General features: G+C 52.1%; 1 protein-coding gene across 4 annotated transcripts in view; it reads left to right on the top strand.

Annotated features, from left to right (window-relative positions):
• Positions 1 to 20,245, top strand: part of LIMK2 (LIM domain kinase 2) — a 56,873-nt gene that overhangs the window by 16,991 nt on the left and 19,637 nt on the right. Inside the window, exon 1 of one of the 4 annotated variants that reach the window (XM_074293385.1) lies at positions 16,959 to 17,218. The exons of 2 other annotated variants lie outside the window; for them this stretch is intronic. In XM_074293385.1, the coding sequence (XP_074149486.1) occupies positions 17,166 to 17,218 (53 nt within the window). In that variant the 5' untranslated portion in view covers positions 16,959 to 17,165. Of the gene's footprint in view, positions 1 to 16,958; positions 17,219 to 17,795; positions 18,006 to 20,245 lie in introns of those variants that run through there. One more of the 4 variants, XM_074293376.1, reaches the window with a different exon arrangement.

Here is a 20,245-nt window from a genome sequence, read left to right as displayed (position 1 = left end):
ATTCAGGTCCTGAGATGGGAAAGGATGGGGTCACTCAAGGGGCTTCAGGGTCCCGGCTCGGACACAGGCCAAAGCCTCGCCCCCAAGAACAAACCATACGCCCCAATTCCTTTGCCGTCTCCCTCAATCCTGTTCAGCTTGGGAGAAGTCACAGGTGTCCAGAGTGCTCAGACTTCCTGCGCAGGTTTGCTTCCTCCCCATTTGTGCTGGGGAGATCCGAAATGTTTAAAAAGGCATTATCCCTTCCCCTTATAATAGAAACATAAGCACAACAGCCAGGTGTAGAACAGCCTTCTGGGGAGGAAGGGGGACGACTGGGGCAAGTTGCAGAAAGAGGCCTGTTTTCCAAGGCCGTGACCCCATCCTTGGGAGCCAGCGTGGGAGGCCTTGGTGGAGCCTGGTGTCTGCCCTGCTGGACGCTGGCTAGAGAGGCGGGCGCCTCGCTGCTTCTCAGACTGTGGCCTTCAGACTCCGGTTCAGTCACAAGTTCAGATAGAAATTGGTCCTTTGCCCGTGTGACGACCCTCCCCTTTCTCTCCGACCCCCAGACTCTAGTCATCCATAAGGTCTTGGACAGATTAGAGGGAGGATGGTAATTGTCTGAGCCTGAGACAACCTGTAACCTGTATGTGTGTGTGTGTGTTTGTGTATGTGTGTGTGTTGGGTGGGGGGGGGTGGGGGGTGACCCAGGACCTGCCCACAGCAGAGAGACTGAGCTGGCTCTGGGGAGGCCTCGGCCCCCTGTGGGGAGCCCCTGCCCCATGGCCCCATGGGACAGCCACAGCTACCCCACCCCGCCCCCACGTGGGGCCCCTTTGTTGTCCTGGTTGTAGGGTGGAGCTGGAAATTGCTGAGTTTTTAATCCGATAAAACTCCTCCCTCGCTGCTCTGTCTACAGACTGCTGCTTGCTGAGGATTTGCTCCGAGTCTGAGCCGTTGGTGCGGGTGCTAGTGAGCACCCCCCCTTGGAAGGGAGTTAGCAGCGTCCCCCTGGAGTGGGAGCCGACATTTCAGGCCTTCCCATCTCTGCCCAAGGCAGTTTGGTGCCTGCTCCAGCTCTCATGGCCCACTCAGCTCCGGGCCCTCCCTTGGCCTGATTGCCATCCTCCCTCTCCTTTGAAGTGTCCCCAAACAGGGCTCGTCCTTCCCTTGGAAGAGCCGGGGCTCTCCCTGGGCCTGCCCAGGATCAGGGGCTGCCGGGGGCCCGTCTATGACTGTGTAGTTCCAGGCTGCCGCAGCATTTTAACCCCCAGTTTCTTTGGCTCCGTCCTGGAGGAGGATCTTGCATCATGTTAGCCTTTTGTACATGGCAGGGGAGGAGGGGAAGGCAACTTCTGCTTCTCAGCACCTTCTTTTGCTCAGTTTTCAGCAGGAAAACCCACCCCTTTTAAGATCTTAGCAACCGCCACTTCCCCGGGCCTCATTTCTCTAGAGAACAGCTCCAGAGCCCCTGTGAGAAGGGATCGCCGTGAAGCACTTGATCAGGAACAAACTGTCCCCCTCGTGCTGTGACCTAGAGAGCCAAGTGATCAGCAGGAGGCGGGAGGCCTGTGCATTGCCGTGTCAGGCTGCAAGGGGAACTTCTTGTACCCCCATTGGGTGGCTGTGAAAGCGGCCGAGAGTGGACCCAAGTGGTCTCCTACGTTCCTTTGCTGTGGCTTTGGGGGAGAGGGGGGGAAATGCTTCGTTATCCCGGGGTCCTGGCTGTGAACGCCAAGTCACGCCTTCCCAGGCTCTAAAGAGAAGGGAGAGGACACTCCCTACCCACGTGCGGTAGCTTGCTCATGTCCTGGCCCTCCCTGGCTCTGGCACGCTGGGGAAGGAAGGCGAGGGCCCTCAGCTCAAAGTTTTGGTTTTTAATTGTTGAGAAAACATAGAGGTTCAGCTAGGGCTCGGGGAAACAAAGGCATCCATTTTTCAGCAGACCACCACCCTGAGATCTGTCCCTCCGGGATCTAGTCCGAATCCCTCTTAGATCCCCCCATAGCAGTCTGGCTTCCTTGAGAAGATTCCCAGCTCTGAGGACTTCATACTTTCTAAGGCTCTTGAGGTTCGGGCCAGTCAGAGCCCTCCAGAGAGCTTCCTTCCTGGGCCGCCCCCTTCTTGGCTAACGTGCTAAAAGGAGCTTCTGGGAACTGCACGAAGCAGCCCTGCCCCCTGCTGTTACAAAGCAGCTCTTAGCCTTCTGGGAAGCGGCGGCTCCATGTCTTGGCTGTCCATCCCCTCCCAGACGGTCTCCAGAGCAAACGGACCTAAAGGACCAGCCTTTTCATCGCCCACCAATTGCTGTAAACATGGCCCCCTCACCCCGCTGGCTGATTACTCAAGAGGCACCTTCCCCCTCCCCCAATACCCTTCAAAAGCAGTTGTTAAGGCTATTGCTACTGACAGCATAGAAGAGGAACAAATAAAACTAGCACCTACTGTGTGCCAGGCATTGTGCTAATCCCAGCTGTCATCCGATTTGAATCTCACTGGAACTTGGGAGGTAGGTGCTGTGCTTATCTCCATTTGAGGAAGCTGAGAAGTGACGTGCCCAGGGCCACACAGCTAGGAAGGGTCTGAGGCAGGATCAGGACTCAGGTCTCCGTGAGCCTCGGCCCAGTCACTTACTGCTGAAACCTGAGGCCTGTTGGCGTTTTCGTGTTGCCCAGCTCAGCCCAGGCCTGTGGGCTACAAGTCTGCCCTTAAAGCTCTCTGGGCCTTGGGTGGAAGGTGAGCACAATGATGGGCATCTTCGTGAAGGAGTAATAAAGGGGAATAATGTAGGAAATAGAATTTAAAGGGTGGAGTTAGCAAGTGTGTGAGCACTGGGGGTGGGGGGGAACCCAGCCCGACCTGGAGGAGCTCACGGCTGATGGGAATCTGCAAGCTGCACGCAAGATGAAATGGGGGTGCGGTCAGTTATGGATTTAGAACAAAACCAGGAGGGGACAAAGAAGCCAGGTACAAGGCTGAGGCAGGTGACATGCCCAGGATCACCCACCAGGTCTGAGGAGGACTTGGAGCCAGGAGCTGCCCAAGGCCATGTTCAGGATGATCATGTCCCCCCACCATGGGAGGATGTGTCACAGCCATTTGTGTCTTTCTGCCTTTTTTTGAGGAGACTCAAAGGTGCCCCCTTCCTGGCTGCCAACCCTTAGCTAAGGTCATCTTCTGCCAAAAACCTGGGCCATGTGGATCACCTTAGATCTGAGATTCTTTGTAGCCAAAATGACCAAAATGGCCTGAAAGCCCCTTTTTTTTGAGCTCATCTTAAAGCCCAATTTCCGTTACCCAACTTTTCCTTTTCCTTCATTGGCATCTTGAGGTGCCCTGCCTTGTAATGGAGTGCTTGTAACCAGTGGCTTCCTCAGGGTGGCCACCCTCTCCCTTTCCCCAATGCAGTCCTTCCTCTTCTTCCACATCTTCCACAGTTGGTAAGGCCAAAGAAAATCCTTCACCCGCTAGCCAGCCTTTGGTGACCTCTCCCCCTTTCCCAAGTGTCTCGTCAAATGTCTGACGCCCAGCTGGGTACTGGGTCAGGGACAAAGCCTTTCTAGGTTGGCAGGACCCGTCCGAACCTTGCGTTCCGCTGGCATCACCTCCACAGAGCTGTGAGGTGACTGGCCCAGGTTCCAAACCTTCATCAGCCATGAAGCAGAGGTGGCTGTGTGGATGTTGAGAAATTAGAAACAAGAAGAAAAAAGTTTCAGCTGAAATGGCCTCCTTTTTGCTTGCCTAAGGCCTGAGATCTAAGGGGACCAGAGACGGTGAAGAGCAGATGTTGTCCTCCTCGGCGTGAAGAGCCAGTGAAGATCAGGAGCCATCGTGAGTGGGGATGGCAGAGCCGGGCCGGACCAGGGAGAGGCTGAGCCGGCCCAAGACACGTAGGGCCCGTGGCGTGGCCCTTTTCTCTGCCATTTCGTCTATTTGCTTCCCCTCCTTACCCTGTTCACCTCATGGCTGTACAATCCAGTGTATGCTAAGACCAAACAGCACGTGCTTAATACAGGTTTGTAGCATTGTCCTTATTCCCCTGTGGTCAGTCACTCCATGGGCCTAGAGCTGCTGCTTCTCCTTGCTGAGTACAGTCGGTGGGAGCACTTGGAGGAGAGGCACGTTCCTGAGAACCAGTGTCAGGTGAAAATGAGGAGGGACGTAGAAAGGAAAAGCGTGTGATGTATGAGCCTCTCTTTCAATTCCAGCTTCCGGACTTTCTCGCTGCATGATCCTGGTCAGGTCCCTTCTCTGAGTTTCCCTCTTTTTTAACAGATACATTTACTTTCAAATCACAAAGTTTTTAATCTAAGGAGTCCCAATAAGTAAACAAATGTCAAATTTTTCTTGGGCTTAGACTTGAACTCAGCCCTTTTTTTCTTCTTTTATACAATTGTGTTCTGGAAAGTTACTACATATTGAAATATATTTGAAACGAACCAAGTTGTTGGGCAGATCATTCAGAGTTTCCATTGCTAAAGAGCAATAATGCTCCCAGTGCAATAATAAACAAGTATCTATTGAACACATACTTAACACCTTCAGTCTTTCTGCTTGAAGACCACCAGTGATGGAGAGTTCATTGTCTGTCCACTTGGGGGCAGCTTGTAGGAAAGTCTGTCCCGTTCAAAGGCAAAATGTACTTCTTTGCCACTTCTGTCCACTCTTCCTAGTTCTGCCTTCTGAAAAACAAGCCTGATGCTTTTATTTTTTGCTGAGGCAATTGGGGTTAAGTGACCTGCCCAAGGTCACAGCTAGGAAGTGTGAAATGTCTGAGGCCAGATTTGAACTTGACTTCAGGGTTGGTGCTCTATCCACTGCACCGCCTAGCTGCCCCCTGATACTTCCTCCCATGTGAGCATCCTTTAAGCACTTGTGGCCTACTTAAATCTTGTCTTTCTCAGGCTAAATATCCCACCTTCTGCAAGTAATCCTTTCTGATTCTGAGATTCTGTGAGTTCGCATTTTATCATTTTTCTTTTGGGCTCCCGTTATCAAATAACCTTTTTCTGTGGGATTCTCCAGACTTGAGGAATCCTATAAAAAAGACGAGCCTCCATTTTCTCATCTACAAAATGAGAGGAACCTCACAAAGTTATTGAGAGGGAAAATGCTCGGTAAAGTACACAGAAATAATCCATCCCACCTCCTTCTTTCCTCTATCCCTAGAAAAATTGAGAGTTATATATCACTTTCCTTATAACAAGTTCATTAGGGAAGCAGTATAAGAAGTACAGCCTCCATTTTACAGAAAAGGAAACTAAGGTTAAATCTCCTTAAGAAAGCTGCTCCTTCCAAACCCAAGCCTGCTGATTTTAAGAATAGTCACCTCCCCTCTACTGAATTAAAAAACTACCTTAAAGCATTACCTCCTGTAGGTGCCTGTTCCATTTCAAAATAGGGGATGGGGATTTAGGGAAGTTTTCATTAAAAACACAGGCCAGTAATGCTTTGATTCTCAGGAAGAGTCTAGAACAGAGCGTTCAAAAGATGGTTAGTGAACATCTAGAAAGAAAAGTAGCGATTACAGAATCAGTAGAGCTTCATCAAAAGCAGCTTATGCTCTATAGACCAGTGGTTCTCAAACTTTTTAAATAGGGGGCCAGTTCACTGTCCCTCAGACTGTGGGAGGGCCGGACTATAGTAAAAACAAAAGCTCACCCTCTGTCTCCTTCCCTCAGCCCATTTGCCATAACCCGGCAGGCGCATAAACGTCCTCAGCAGCAGCCTCTGGCCCACGGGCCATAGTTTGAGAACCACTGCTATAGACCATCCCATTTATTTTTTTGACAAGATCACTGAACTAGCAGATGAGAGTCATATATAGAGAGTGTGTGTAGATTTGAAAAAAAAAAAAGCATTTGGGGGGCAGCTAGGTGGTGCAGTGGATAGAGCACCAGCCTTGAATTCAGGAGGACCCAAGTTCAAATCTGGACACTTAAAACTTCCTAGCTGTGTGACCCTGGGCAAGTCACTTAATCCCAGCCTCAGAAAAAAAAAAAGAAAGAAAGCATTTGGCCGAGGAGTTTGTGCTGTTCGGGAGGAGAAGATGATGGATTGAGAAGATGGATTCAGGATTGGTTGGGTGGGAACAGTTTATTCACTCGGGCAGCAGGAGGTCTCCAGTGGAGGTCTTCAGGGATCTGTGCTTGGGCCTCTGTTTTTAACAGCTTTATCATGGACTTGGATTAAAGTGTAAATGGTATGTGTATCAAATTGACAGAAGTCACAAAGCTGGGAGGAATAGCTAACACACTGATCGACAGTCAGGATCCCAAAATAAAAATTGGATGGGTTAGCATTAGATTGAATCTCATAAGATTCCAGAAGAAATAAATGTAAAATCTTACACTTGGGTTCAGAAAATCAATTTCCCAAGTCTTCAAAGGGCATTGGGGCTTTATTGTAGCCTATACATTCAGTAGGAGTCAGAAGAAATAGCCAAATAAAGCTGATGTGATCTTGGTTTTCAGTAAGAGAGAGAGAGCTTCCAGGAGCAGAGAAATGAGATTCCATTCATGCAATTGTCTTGAATGTGTTCAGTTCTGGGAAGCAGAAGTTAAGAAGAACATTGATTATCTGGAGGGTGTGCAGAGCAGGCCACTTGAAGTGGGGAAGGGCCTTGAGCTCCCTGTCCTAGAAGGAAAGACGGGGGCTCGTTATCCTGGAGAAGAATGGACGGGGAAGGGGGGTGAGTAGGATAACTATCTGGTGTTTAGAGAATTATCATGGAAGAAGATCTAGACTGGGGAGCCCGGAATGGAGGGGCTGGAAGGGCGTATAGTTTCTGAAAGAGAGAAGACTGCCCCAAAATTAGCTTCTCCCTCACTGGAGTTCTTCCGGCAGTAAGCGGAACATCCCTGAGAAGGGGGGTGGGTTCTAGCAGGGTTCCCTTCAGGGATGCATTGGATCCCTTTAAGCCATAGCCCTTTATTACAGCTTGTTTTAACTCTCACACAAAGGAAGGGGGGAAAGGCGAAGATTCCCGCTAGCCATGTTGTCATTCAGGAGGAGGGGTCACCAACGATCCTGTGACAGCCCTGGGTCCCCAGCATATCTGGCTTTCATCAGGCGGCTGATAACCATAATTAGTTCATTCTCTGCCTGTCTGCCAGATTACGTGCTGCCTACAAACTTTCCCAAATCTTCTCTGGCTTTTGTTTTGTTTTGTTTAATCTTCTCTATCTTTAAAAAACTCTTATTTGCCCTGCCATCCCCTTCACGATTATTCTCTGTCTTTTCTTATTCTTCAGCCCAACCTTGAAAAAGCTGCTCTCATTTTGACACTTCTCTCGTTCACGCTGTCAGGAGTATGACTTCTGACCTCATCATTCCATGGAATTGTGAAATTAAATGGCTTTTTCTCAGTCTTTATCTCCTTGACATTCTCTCCTCCTCTCCTTTGCCGGACACCATCTGCACCCTATCCACTGGCCATGGGTGCCCCCTCGGAGTTCTACTCTGGACCCCCTTTCTCCTTCCATCTTCTTGCCTGATGATCTCATCAGCTCCCAAGCTTCTCATCTCTAGGCAGTTAACTCCCAGATCCTTGTTCCCAGCCCAGTACCAGGCCCACGCCATCAGCTGCCGTCCTGCCTGCATCTCAAGCTCAGCAGCCACAAAGCAGAGCTCATTACAGTTTCCACTAGATTTCCCTCTACCAAACATCTCTATTTCTGGCGGGGGTTGCAGCCTGAGCCATTCCTGACCACCGCATCCTCACTTGTTAGATCTCATATTTCCCATCTCTCCAGCATCCTCCAAATCCATTCCCTCCTCACCTCTCACACGGCCGACAACCCTGGTCCAGGCCCTTGTCCCCTTGGCCTTTTTGCCTCCTTCCACTTCATCCTCCCCCAGGCTCAGCCCTGACTGTGCTGGCCCTCCTGTTCAGTCGGCTCCTGGGGTCACTGTCCCTTTATGATCAAAGGTAAAAAGAGCCTCACAGTCTGGCCCTGTCCAACCACCGGCTGGCCCGCCCTCTCTCTCGCGTGACCTTTCATTGCCAGTTTCCATATGGGCCTTTGTATCAGTTGTTTTGGGGTGCATAGAACGCTCTTGCTTCTCGAAACTTCCCCTTCTTTATGAATGTAAAAGCACTTATTGAGCACCTACTGTGTATTAGGCACTCTGCTAAGTGCTGAGAATACAGAGAAAGGGGAGATTAAAAAACCCGGCCTTTACTCCCAAGAATTCCCAGTCTTATGGGGAAGACACCGTGCAAACATGTGTGTAAACAAGACTTCTATGGGATGAGCTGAAGATAGCAATCTTGATGAGAAAGCACAAAGATGAAGGAGCAGGAGATGGGACTTTAGCTGAGACCTAAATCCAGGAGGCAAGATAACGGGGGCAAGCCTTGGGGGAGGGCGCCCAGGGTTGGGAAATGAGAGTCTGGTATGAGGAACAGCCAGGAGGCTGCTGTGATAGCTCGTGGAACATGTGGAGACGGAGGCGGGAGAGGACTGGGAAGACGGGAAGGGGCCAAGTTAGAAAGGGCTTTAAAAGCCAAACAAAGATTCTTGATATTCCATCCCGGAGGTAATAGGAGACACCGGAGTTGACTGACTAGAAGTGACATAATCAGACCTGGATTTTTCGGAGGCCCGATAAGTGGAGGTTAGACTTGAGACCGGAAGGCCCTCCAGAAAGCGCTTATCATATACAATGCACTATACTATGTGTTGGATACAAAAAAAGAGAAAATAAATGAATAATTTTTAAAAATCAACCCATTAGTGTTCTTGGGATGGAAATAATACGGGCCCGCCTTCAAGGAACTTCCATTCTGATGGGGGAGACAACCTATATATAGAAGCACTAGGAGTGAGACCACAAGAAAATAAATGTAGGTCCCCTTTCCAGCAGCAACACTGATCCAATTAGAATTATAGAACTGAAAAGGGAATCTGGGCATGTGGTCTGATGAGAATTCAGGGCAGAAAGAAAACCTGGACTTAGAGAGCGACTATCTATCTCCCTCCAAGGCTCAATGGCCTGGGAACTGGGGAGAAAGGTGATGGTGGGAAAGCAACGTGCCCAAAGCGTGCCTGGAGGAGATCTTGTTGGAGAAAAAACTTTCCTTGAAAACTATGGCCCCCCCAAAACAGGCTCTACCTTTAGCCTTTCCCTCAATGAATCATAAACTCCTTGAGGGCAAGGCCGCTCCTCCCAGAAAGAGGAAGTTGGAAGGGACTTTGTGGCCTTCCGGTTCTGTTTCCCCAGTGGTCCTCCAACATTTACTTTTTCTCCTCTAAAGAGAGGGAGCTTCATACCTCTCTTTGGGAATACTCATCGGGAGGAAATTTTTCCTGCTTCAGACCTAAACCTGCCACTTTGCAGCTTCCCTTCCTCGCTCCTGCGCTTGCACTTTGAAACCAAACAAAGCAAGTCTAATTCCTGCTCCGCAACACAGCCTTCCAATATTTGGAAACTCTACCGTTTCTTCTTCAGGCGCAGTAGACCCAGTAATTTAATGCTGTTCCTGTGTTTTGAATTCAAGGCCCTTCTTCATCCTGGCTGCCTTCCTTTCTCTTTGATTCTGTGTCCTTATCACTTAGCTTGGTGGCTGGTACTTGGGAGCACTTTGATCAATGGCCGGACGAATGAATTGAGGTGAGATGAGGAGATGAGGTCTCCTTTGTCGGAAATGTTAAGTAGCAGGAGCGGAATGGGAAAGCAGGCCTTCCAGCTGCACGTTTCAAGCACTTTCTACCACACAAGCGGACTGTGTGCTCCATTGGAATACCTCCACCCCTAAGTTAGACTGAATGTTCGTCACCCAAACCCTAGGACAATCTCATCCTTGCCAAGCCATTTAGGTGTGGTCTCTGCCTTCGGGGAGCTTCTAGCCCAGATGAGGAGACAGAAAATGGCCAGCTGTTGAATAAGCTTGATGATTCTGATCTTTGTTTCTTCATCTATAAAATGGGAATAATGCTTGTACTGTTCACCTTTCAGGTTGTTGTGAGGAAAGCACTTTGTAAATCCAAAATATCACCTGAGCATAAGTTGCCATCATTAATGAACAATTAGTTCATTAGTTTATTGCTGCAATGTATGATATTACCTCTTACTATTATTTGCTGAGGCAATTGAAGTTAAGTGACTTGCCCAGGGTCACACAGCTAAGATGGGTTAAATGTCTGAGGCTAGATTTGAACTCAGGTCTTTCTGACTTCAGGGCTGGTGCTGTATCCACTGCACCACCGAGCTGCCCCAGTATTACCTCTTAAAGGTCCTTAGAAATTAAGAGAAGCCAGTTATCCCATTGAGCCAAAAATGGCTTCTTTCTGGATTCATTTCTCATCTTTAGAGCGAGAGAATTGTACTTGACAGCTCTAGAGCTAGAAACTAGAACTCTGAGCTTTAATTGTAAAGAGGAGTAAATAAGTGGAGGTAGTGATGTGTAGGAGCGGATGTCTGCACTCTTAGGCTGATAAGGGCAGATTTGTTGTGACCTAAAGGAAAAAGCAAGGACACTTAGAAAGCTCTGATTCACTTTGGTACACCCTATGCCCATTGGTCAATGGCATTAGGCTTAAGAGTGACAACAATGTCTTCTGTCCTTGGACTCGGAGTTTCCAAGACTAGGCATATATGCCCCAAGGATGTTCAAGACAAAGAAGTGTTCCATATATACTGAAATATTAATTGTAGCATTTTTAATTGTCGCTGTAGCAAAGAACCAGAGACAAAGGAGAAGCCCATGACCTAGGGAAATGGCTGAAACAAATTATGGGATGCCAGTGTGAGAAACTGTAAAGATGAGGAATTCAGGACGGTGATATGGCACCCAAAGAGCCGGGATGACCTTGAGCGACCCTGAAAGAGCTCTCCTTCCTTTCTTCAGATAGGCCCACTCTATATGGTCTCGAAGAGCGCAGATGGAATATTGGGTTCCATTTGGCGTGCCATAATTGAAGAAGAACTTTGATAAGTCACAGAAAATCTAGAAGTAAGAAAACTAGGATGGAGAAGGGCCTTGAATCCCTGCCAAGAGAGACTAGAGGAAGTAGGGAAGTTTAATTTAAAGAAGAGAGAGAATGAAGGCATCTCCAAATACTTGACGAGTTGTCTTATGGAATCAAACTCCTTCTCTTTGGTCACCACGGGGGCTATCTGGGTGGAAACTGCTATTAGGCAAATCTGGACTTGATGTAAGGGAAAACTTCTGGAGAGTTGGGGCTGGTGGAAAGCGGAGTAGGCCACCTGCAAGGTTCTGGGCTCCTCCTCACCTTGAGGTCTTTCAGCAGAGGCAGGGTGACTAGATAACCAAGTCGTGCCATTTCTTTTCGGCATGGGCTTAGAGCTCTTGGGTCCCCTTTACCTCTGAAGTTTCTGGGAGTCCCCGATTATCCTAGATCCCTTCTTGCATACCACAGCCGCTAGCCCTAGAATGTCACTTCCTCACCGGGATGAGGGTCTGCTGGGAATTCAGAGGACATCATGTAGGTGACTAGAGGCCTGCTAATTTCAGGAAGACGAGAGCTCCGTCAGTCCCTGTTCTGTAGAATGACAGAATAACACCATTCCCTTTCGTGTGGTTGTGTTATCAGGAAAGTGTTTTATAAAATGCTCCAGAACTTTGAGGGTTTTTTTTTTTTTCCTTTAAGAAGATACAGGCGTTCGGGGAGGTGATGGGATTCCTGACTGGAGGTAGGGGGGGGGGGTCACATTATAAAGGCCCAGAATGCCGCATAAGGAGCTGGGAAAAAATTTGAGGGGAGGAATTTATATAAAGCATAAAACCGTCGGATGTCTTGCCTCCCAGTAAACTTACTATTATACCATCTCCTTCATGCTTCCCCTTCTCTCCACTCACAAAGTCTCCATCTTGGCTCAGGCCCTCTTCATCTCTCATCTGGATGGGTACAGTAACCTTCTGATGGTCTCCCAGCTTCCAGTCTCCTCCTTTTCCAGTCTGTCATCTACCCCGCTGCCAGATAAATATTCCCCACACTGGTCCGACCCTGCCACTCCCCTCCTCACAAGTCTCACCGCCAGCACCAAATAAATGAAGAATCCTAAGAACGCCCCTATGGCTCCCACTGGGAAAAGAGTTCCTTTCTTCTCCCTACCCAAATGCCTCTGAATTAGCTACCAAAGTTCTAATCGGTCTCCTTTATTGAATGGATTATACACCGAGGCACCTGGAAGGTTACAGAAGAAATCGGACACTCCGCTGATGGATCTCAAGCTCAGCGGGAGCAGCTTCAGGAGAGCTGAGCAGAAGCCATGGTAGGCTTGTCTAAGGAGGAGACCGAGAGAGAAGGAGGTATCTCTGCTTTCCAGAAGACCATCTGTATTCACAGAATCACAATCCTAATAAGACTAAGAAAGAACCAAGAAGGAGACTTGAAAGACACTGGGAAAGTTTTGTGAGCTTCAGAGGAAGAAATCCACCTGGGGTTGTAGGGGAGAGGGAGTCACGAGAGGCCTTATGGGAGAGGCAGCCGTAAGTCGAGGCTTGCAGCATGGGCTAGCAGGTGGACGTTGGACAGATGAAGATGGAGAGGGCATTGCTCTAGTGAAACAGCACCTCCCTCCCAGGCCGGCGGGGAGGATTGCAGGAGAGGGGCTTTGTAGTCGTAACGTGCCGTATCCGAGTAGCTTCTTGGCGCGCTCTTGGAACTCGGTGGCACTTCATTGGTTGGATTCCCCGATGCTGGGGAGCCTGGGGAGAGGGTTCCTCCAGAAGTCATTGCCAATCTTCCAGCCTTGGATTGATTTTCCACATGTCCAAATCTTCTCCTCAGTAGATCACAGGCCTCCCCCCAGGACAGGACCTTGTCATGTTTTCCTATGTTGGCAAATGTTTATTGTTTAGTCAAGTGTGGGACTACCAGCTCTAGGGCCTGGCCTAAGCACAAATCATTGGAGCTAGAGCCATGAGGGCTGGCAAACCCTCTGTCCCCCTGCTCTTTCCATTGCTCCCCCACCCCCCGCCTGCCCTGCCTCCTCACACCCTCACTCAGCAACCATCCTCTGTCAAAAACGACTCACCCCGTGCTGTCCACGATTTAGGTCATTCACTGGGAACCTCTCAATTCTCAATCAGTAATCAAGTATCAAGCATTTATTAAGCACCAACTGTATGCCAGGTACTGGGAACACAAGAACAAAGAATGAAACAAACTCTGCTTGCTCCCACGGAGTTTGCCTTCTGACAGGAGAGAGGGTAGAACCCATATTAGATACAAGGTAGTTTGGGAGGGAGGATATTAGCAGTTGGCAGGGGGTATAAAAGTCTTCACGGAGAAGCTGGAATACTTGAGCCACATATTAAAGGAAGTTTGGGAGGGAGGGTATTAGCAGTTGGCAGGGGGTATAAAAGGCTTCATGGAGAAGCCACATGTTAAAGGAAGAGAGACTGAGACAGAGGTGAGCCCGGGGGAGCAGCCCGTCAGGGTGAAAGCCAGGGATTGTGGGGGTTCTGTCCCCAGCACCTGGCATACAGTGAGTGCTTTATACATTCTTGTGGATTGATTCATAATGGGAGCTGGACCACTCTTGCCAGCCTCCTATAGACGATTGATTTAGGAGCAAGTTTCAGTTTACTTGACTCTCTGCCAGGTTTCAGACTTGTGAAACGCGTACTAGATTAACATCTCTCGGGCCTTTAAAAAAAATAATAATAAATCAGAACTAGAATTGCCTCTGGATCCCCATAGTCGTCGTCGACTTGTCTCACCTTGAGCTGAGAGGGAATGAGGCCCTGCCTCCCTCCCCCCACCGCCTGCCCCAGGACCGCCTTCCCAGAGAAAGGGAAGGTTTGGCCCTGGCATGGCTTTCCTGCCAGTCAGCCTCCGGGGGTTCAGCCGATGAAGTTTTTCCTCCACTCCCCGGGTGCGAGCGTCCTGGCAGAATGGCTCACTTCAGCCTGCTTATCACATCAGCCTTTCAAAGGTTTCTCCAGAAGTCTGGACTTCCTGGGGTCACAGGGATTCCACCCAGCCCGGGAGGGGCTTCGGAGGATGATCTGTCTCTTCCAGAGGAAGGGACTTTCCACAGGAGTGGAGGAGAGGGGTTCTCCCTCCTCCCTCCCTGGGCGACTCTCTCCCGTCTGGCCCAGGCTGTAGATTGACCCCAGAGCCTGGGGCCGCCCGCAGACCTTCTGGTTGAGCCCAGCTGGGATTGTGAAAGTAGGGGGCACATTCCTAGACACCAACTCACTGCCTGATTGTCAGAGGGAAGTGCTGTGAGATGTCGGGGGCATGATGCTCACGCGCTCCACGCTTGGCAACCTCCTAAGAGCTTGAGGTCGCCGGGCCTCTGATGGAACCAAGAGGAGGGAATTTGGGGGCCCTTCCTCTTCAGATCAAATTACAGGGGGACTTAGTACGTACTTTAGTGAACAATCCTTGCCTCTCAGCTAGAAACTAGCTGTTGCCCAGCTTGGGGCTTACCTCCCGTGAGGGGGGCCCCTCAGGCTCTTGGCGAGAGTGAATGCTGGAGATCTCTTGGAGCTGAGGAAGTGGGGATTCTGGATTCATTCTATCTGACTGAACATTGGGTAATAGAACCGAATGTTATCCAGCCCCCCACTTCATTTTACCAATGAGGAAACTGAGGCACAGAGAGGATGAAGGCTTCCCTCAGGGCACACGGACCAGTCAGTGGCAGGTTATCAGGCTGCCAGATGGCACTGTGGATAGAGGGCTGTGGGCTGGGGTCATTCCAGGTCCAAGCTCAAATCCAGCTTAGACCCTTTCTCGATGGCTGATCCTGGGAAGTTCCTTCACCCTGCCTGCCTCAGTTTCCTCATCTGTAAAATGAGCTGAAGAAGGAAATGACAAACCAGACCAGTGTCTCTGCCAAGAAACCCCCTCCGGGATCCCGAAGAGGCAGGCCCATCTGTCTGTCAGTCAGGGCAGCCCTTAACCAAGACCAAAGTGGTTGTGCCCTGACCCCTACACTCATTACCTGGGGATATTCAGTGCCCTCCCCTGCTCCTCAGCCCCCACGGTTGTTTAAAAGGTCTTTTCACACACCAGAGGTCCCTTCCCCCCGCCCAATCCTCCCTGGGTACCCATGTGGCCCCGGGGCTGTCCATCTCCGGTTATCCTTTGTCCTCCCTGGAGGACTGGCCTTCATTCCCTGCATAATGTCTTAAACCACTTCCTGTGCTCCTGTCCACCAAACCTCTCCGCATTGACCTTCGGGTCACCTGACATGTGCATTCTTCGGAGATTACAGAGTCCCATGATTCCCAGCCATGTAGCATCTCAGGGAGAATATTGGTGTCAGGAAGATATCTGGGAGCAACTTTGTGTTAGGAGATGATGCTAATGGCTGAATTCAGCCAGTAAGAGGGTAACAATCATTTGGGGACAAAATTGATAGAGGTTGATTCGCCAGATTTCCTGATTCCCCGTCAAGTGCTCTTTCTAACGCCCCACGTTGCAATTAAAGGCTTATCCATTACCAGCAAGGCACCCATCTATCTGCATGGCGGGTGGTGCAAGGAGAAATAGGCCCGATCCCTGCTCTGAAGGCACCTGCCATCCTTAGGGGAGATAGGTGAGCGCAAGCAGTTGTTGAAATGCGGAAGATCTATGGCGTGAGGGAGACAAGCCCCGTGCGGAGGGTTAGCAGTGGAAGGGACGCTGGCAGAGGGAGGCCCGGGATGGCTCACTCCCCGTGTAGGGCCCTCTCCACGGCCCGTGATGAGAACATGGGGTGGATAAGCACCATAAAGTTCGTTCTTTGTACCAGTCTTTAGATAGATGGGACTTATTATTATTCCCATTTTACAGAAGACTGAGTAAACTGAGATTTTGAGAGACTCATGGTTCTCACATGGTCATTTAGCTAAAAAAAACAAAACCAAAAAGCATCAGAGCTGGGACTTGAGTACAGATCACGTGACATAATTTTTGTGACATGCTTTGTAACCTTCAGCCCTATATGAATGCCAGCTGTATTGTGTCTACAGGGACCAGGGATCTTTTTGTTTATGCCATATGTCAACTCAAAAAAAGGAGGTACAGAGGCGTAGAGGACTAGAGCCAAAAGGGACTCTGCCCTGGAGGCCTGGGAAGATTTTTTAAAATTTTATTAATAGCTTTTGTTTTTATATGCTCAAATTTCCTCCTGAAATCCCCCGCCCTTCTCTTTCCCAGAAAGGAATCCCTTAAAACAAAGAATTTGAGAAAGATGTTTTCTAATAAGACCAGGAGTGAGAGAAGGGAACGAGCATTTATTAAGCACCTATAAGCAGGTTGTGTGCACTTTACGAAGCACGGAGGGAAATTCTGCGAGGGAAACTCGTTCTCATGGCAGTTGGGGATGGATAAACGGGGCTCATCCAAACCCCTGAGCTGCACAAACCGGGGCTTTGCTCTTTCTCCCCCAGAGTATTTGGGTCATTTCCATTTATCACGTGGTGAGGTTGGGTGAATCAGTCAAGCTGGAGCTACAGGGAAAACCTGGCACTACAGGCCGGTTTCCCGAGGGTTGTGTCCTTAGCATTCGCAGCTTTGTTTGGCGTCGTTGCCTTCCTGGTTCCCCTGGCTCTGCCTCCTTCCCTTTGCATCAGTTGGTCCGTGTAAATCCGCTCGAGCTTCTTGAAGCGATATCTGCAAAACTGCGCGTCGGGCGCATAGGAGGCGCTTAATAAATGCTCGCCCTTTCCCCTGATTCGTCCAGTTCCAGTGGGTTTAGCCAACTTTTAGGCGAAGGGAAATGGGGCCATCATCCCTCTCACTTCCGACCTGGCCCTTAAGCTGGGGTGGAAGTTACCTCAGACTAGTGGAGGCCTGGGAAAGATGGCGCCCAGTGGCCCACGCCTTGGACTTGGATAACTGGGGGACGGGCCGGGTGACCCCTCTGCTCCGCTCTCCCTCACGCAAATCCGATTGATGGGCAAGTGAAGCGGGCCCCCCACGAGGCCATTGGGCCTCCCCGGCCGCGTCACAAACACATGTGATCCCGCTCGACCCTCCCCATAAACCCGGCGGGGTGGTACTTTCACAGTTGGGGAAACGAAGGACCAGATGGGGGAGACAGACCGGACACGGCTTGCGCAGGCTGGGTCTGAGGCCGGATCCGAACTCGGGGCTTCGTGACCCAGCCCGAGCCGTCCGTTAAGTCAGTACCCACTGTGCCGCCTGGGAAAGTGAGGGGCGGCTCTGTGAAGAGGGGAGTCCGACGGAATGGGTCGCTGAAGGTCTAAGGGAGTCGGAATGGACCGGGGATCTGGAAGGTTAACAGGAGCTCTAGCTACCAGCCAGTCTAGGTGAGCCATTTTACAGAGGAGGAAACTGAGGCTGGAGGGAGAACAGAATTTGCAGAAATGAGCGTTAGTAAGAGGGTGGATCTGTGGTCACTTGGCAGCCAGCCCCGCCCCCTCCCCAGGTAAAGACCTCGGCGGGGCGGGGCCACCTCCTTCCTTCCATCCCCGTGGTAAACGGTGGCACTGGCTTCCGCGTTCTCTGGGTGCCCTCCGCGGCTGCCACGGGCCTGGCACACAGTAGGTGCTTTATGGACAGGCGTCCCTCCAGGGGCTCGCAAGCCGCGAGGGGTCAGATTGCTGAACTCTCCCGCTCTCCCCCGAGAATTACCGGGGTGCAAGCTCCGGAGCTGGGGGAGGGGGCGCGGGGCGGCGGGACAGCCGGACTGCAGACACTCACACTCACTCACCCCCTCCCCCGCCCCCGCCTGACCCGCGACCTTCCAGCCCGGCCTGGGATCGGCCTCCCAGGCCACGCCTCCGGGCAGCCCCGCCCCTTCCTCCGCTCGCCCCTCCCTCCTGGCTTCTGGGGGCGGGGCCGAGGAGAAGGCTCCCTTGACAGCCAGCCCCTGCCTAGGAGAATGCCCTGCAGCTCCCGGGGGCCCGCTGCCTCCGCATAGGGTCATGAGCCCGGAGCCGGGCGGCCCGGAGCCCCGCTCGCGCCCCAGCCCCGGAGGCGCGGGCCCGGCCATGTAGCCGTCCCGGGCCGGTCGGCCGAGCCCGCGAGCGAGCGCCCGGCCATGGGAGCCTACTGGTCCGTGCCGGCGTACTTCACGTCCAGAGACCCTTTCCGGTGAGTGGCCCCGGGCCCTTCTCCGGCTCCTTTCCCGGGGGGGGGGGGGGGGGGGGACGGGGGGGGCGGGCTGCCCTCGTGCCGGGACCTGCTGCGGTGGGGGGGCCCGGGAGCGCCCCGGGCAGTGGCAGAGAGCAGGAGGCCGGCCCCAGCTTGGCCCGGGCGGAGGGCACCAGGTGAGCAGTCCGAGGTGCAGCCCCGCCGCGGCCTGGGGGCATGGCTGGGCCCGGCTTGGCTCGAGGGCCGGTGGGAGGGTGAAGGGGCTGCTGGCGAGGAGCCCGAGGCCTCCCTAAGCGGCCGGGACCTGCACTCCAGTTGCCATTTTGTAGACTCTGGGAGAGGTTGGGGAGTCCCCATTGTTCCCAGCGGGGTGCCCCACACTTTGGCTGTTCTTTGGAGAAGTGACCCTCAGGATTGGGGGCGGTCTTCGTGCTGTGGAATTCTGGGTAGGGAGGGGCTCAGACCTGTTTGGAAGTGGGTGAGGTAGGGCCGGTTTCCTCCACCTCAGCTTTCCACCTTAGCCGCCCCACCCATCCCCGAGCTGAGGCTGCCGTCGGGGGTTTCAGGCCCCCGGGCTCCCGAATGGAGCCCTTCCTGGCTGGGTGGGGCTTGTTTTCTTAGACTCTGGGGAAGATTTGGGGACGCCTCTGCCTGACAGGTGGCCCTAGTCACCTTCTCCCTGCTGGCCCCGGAGAACCACCTACTCCCAGGGCCCGGAGGGAAAGGGAGAAGGCCGGCCAGGTACTCTGGAATTGTGGGGCTTGGGAGGGGCCTCCAGGTGCCCCCGTCCTCCCCCAGCCCGAGGTGGGCCGGCCGTCAGCCCCAGTTCTTCAGTTTCTCCAGGCGCTTGTTTCTTCTCCTGCCTGGACCGCTAGCGGGCCCAGAGCCTGGGAGGTCTGAGCCCCGACCCAGCATCAGACATTTACTAGCTGTGTGACCTCGGGCAAGTCACTTAACTTCTCTGCCTCAGTTTCCTGCTCTGTAAAGTGGGGAATAATGGCATCTGAACCTCCCGAGGCTGTCGTGCATCTCAAAGGAGATAAAAGGTGTAATGCATTTAGTACAGCTCTTGGCACACAGTGGGTGCTTAATAAATGCTTCTTTCTTTCCTTGCCATTTTTCTCCCTCGCCCTTTATCCATCGGTAACAGCCTGCTGTTTGCCTTTGCTGATAGTGCCTCCGAGTGATTGATAGACTGCCTGTGTCTGGGGATCCCGGCCTCCGAGGTGACAGCAGGAGACTCTTTAAAGAGGAAATTCCTAAAGGGGCTGTTTACGAGAAGCCTGTGAGGACAGGTTTTGTCCCAGAGAACAAAGAGACTGAAAGGGTCTAGGTGTTAATAACTAAGATGTTCCCAGCTTCGGCGTAGGGGGCTCTGATTTCAGAATCCCTTCCTTTTCCCCCTTGAAACAGCCTGCGGAAAAAGGCTCCTCTTGGAGTCAGAAGGGCGAGAGATTCCTGCTCGGGAGTTCATCCCTCTCAGGCCAGATGACCTCCCAGGATGCCCCTGAGTGCCCGTTCCCTTGCTCCAGGCCCAGGACAGTCGCTTCCCCATGGCTCCTTGGTCCTTCACAGTGAGAGGGAGATTCCCGGAGCACTAAAAGGCTTGCGAGGCACTTCCCCCCCTCGGCCTGGGAGCCGGGGGCTGTTTCAGTCCAGGTTTTACAGACGAGGGAACTTGGCACGATGTTGATCTGGTGATGCAGCAGCCCCTTTAGCTTAGTCCTGGAGAATGGGCCCAGGGAAGGGCCTTTCACCGGCGCTTTAGTCTGCCAGGTTCCCTGGGATCCCCAGTTGCCCTCGCTCGGGCCCGAGTGGGTTTGAAGCAGCCTGGCCAGAGAGCCGGGAGCTGAACATTTGGGATCAGTGTGGTGACACTCAATGGCATCTGCCCTCTTTGTGTTCCCGGCCTCTGTTTGCCCAGCTGGGAAGCCGGAGATTGTTGGGCCCGACCTCTCCCCTCCCCCACCCCGGAGCTAGACCAGAACTTTGTGGAATTCCTCAGACCCCTGGGGGATGGTGGAGGGGGGCGCCCTCCACTCCCTTGCTGGCTGTCTTAAGCTGGGGCCTCCAGCTTTCCTGCAGCAGTCCCTCCCCCAGACTCTTCTCTCACCATCAAATCCCAGAGTCCGGCCATCCTGGAGCCCTGGGCTGGGATAGTGATCCCTGGGAGTCAGCTTGGGATGGGGCGGGGACTGGGAGAATGTAATTACCCTGTTTGGCAACAGATAGCTGGCTGT

Source organism: Sminthopsis crassicaudata, chromosome 1 (assembly GCF_048593235.1).
Source record: "Sminthopsis crassicaudata isolate SCR6 chromosome 1, ASM4859323v1, whole genome shotgun sequence".
NCBI classification, from domain to species: Eukaryota; Metazoa; Chordata; class Mammalia; order Dasyuromorphia; family Dasyuridae; genus Sminthopsis; species Sminthopsis crassicaudata.
The sequence above is the reverse complement of the archived record's forward strand: the minus strand, read 5'-3'. Positions and strand labels throughout refer to the sequence as shown.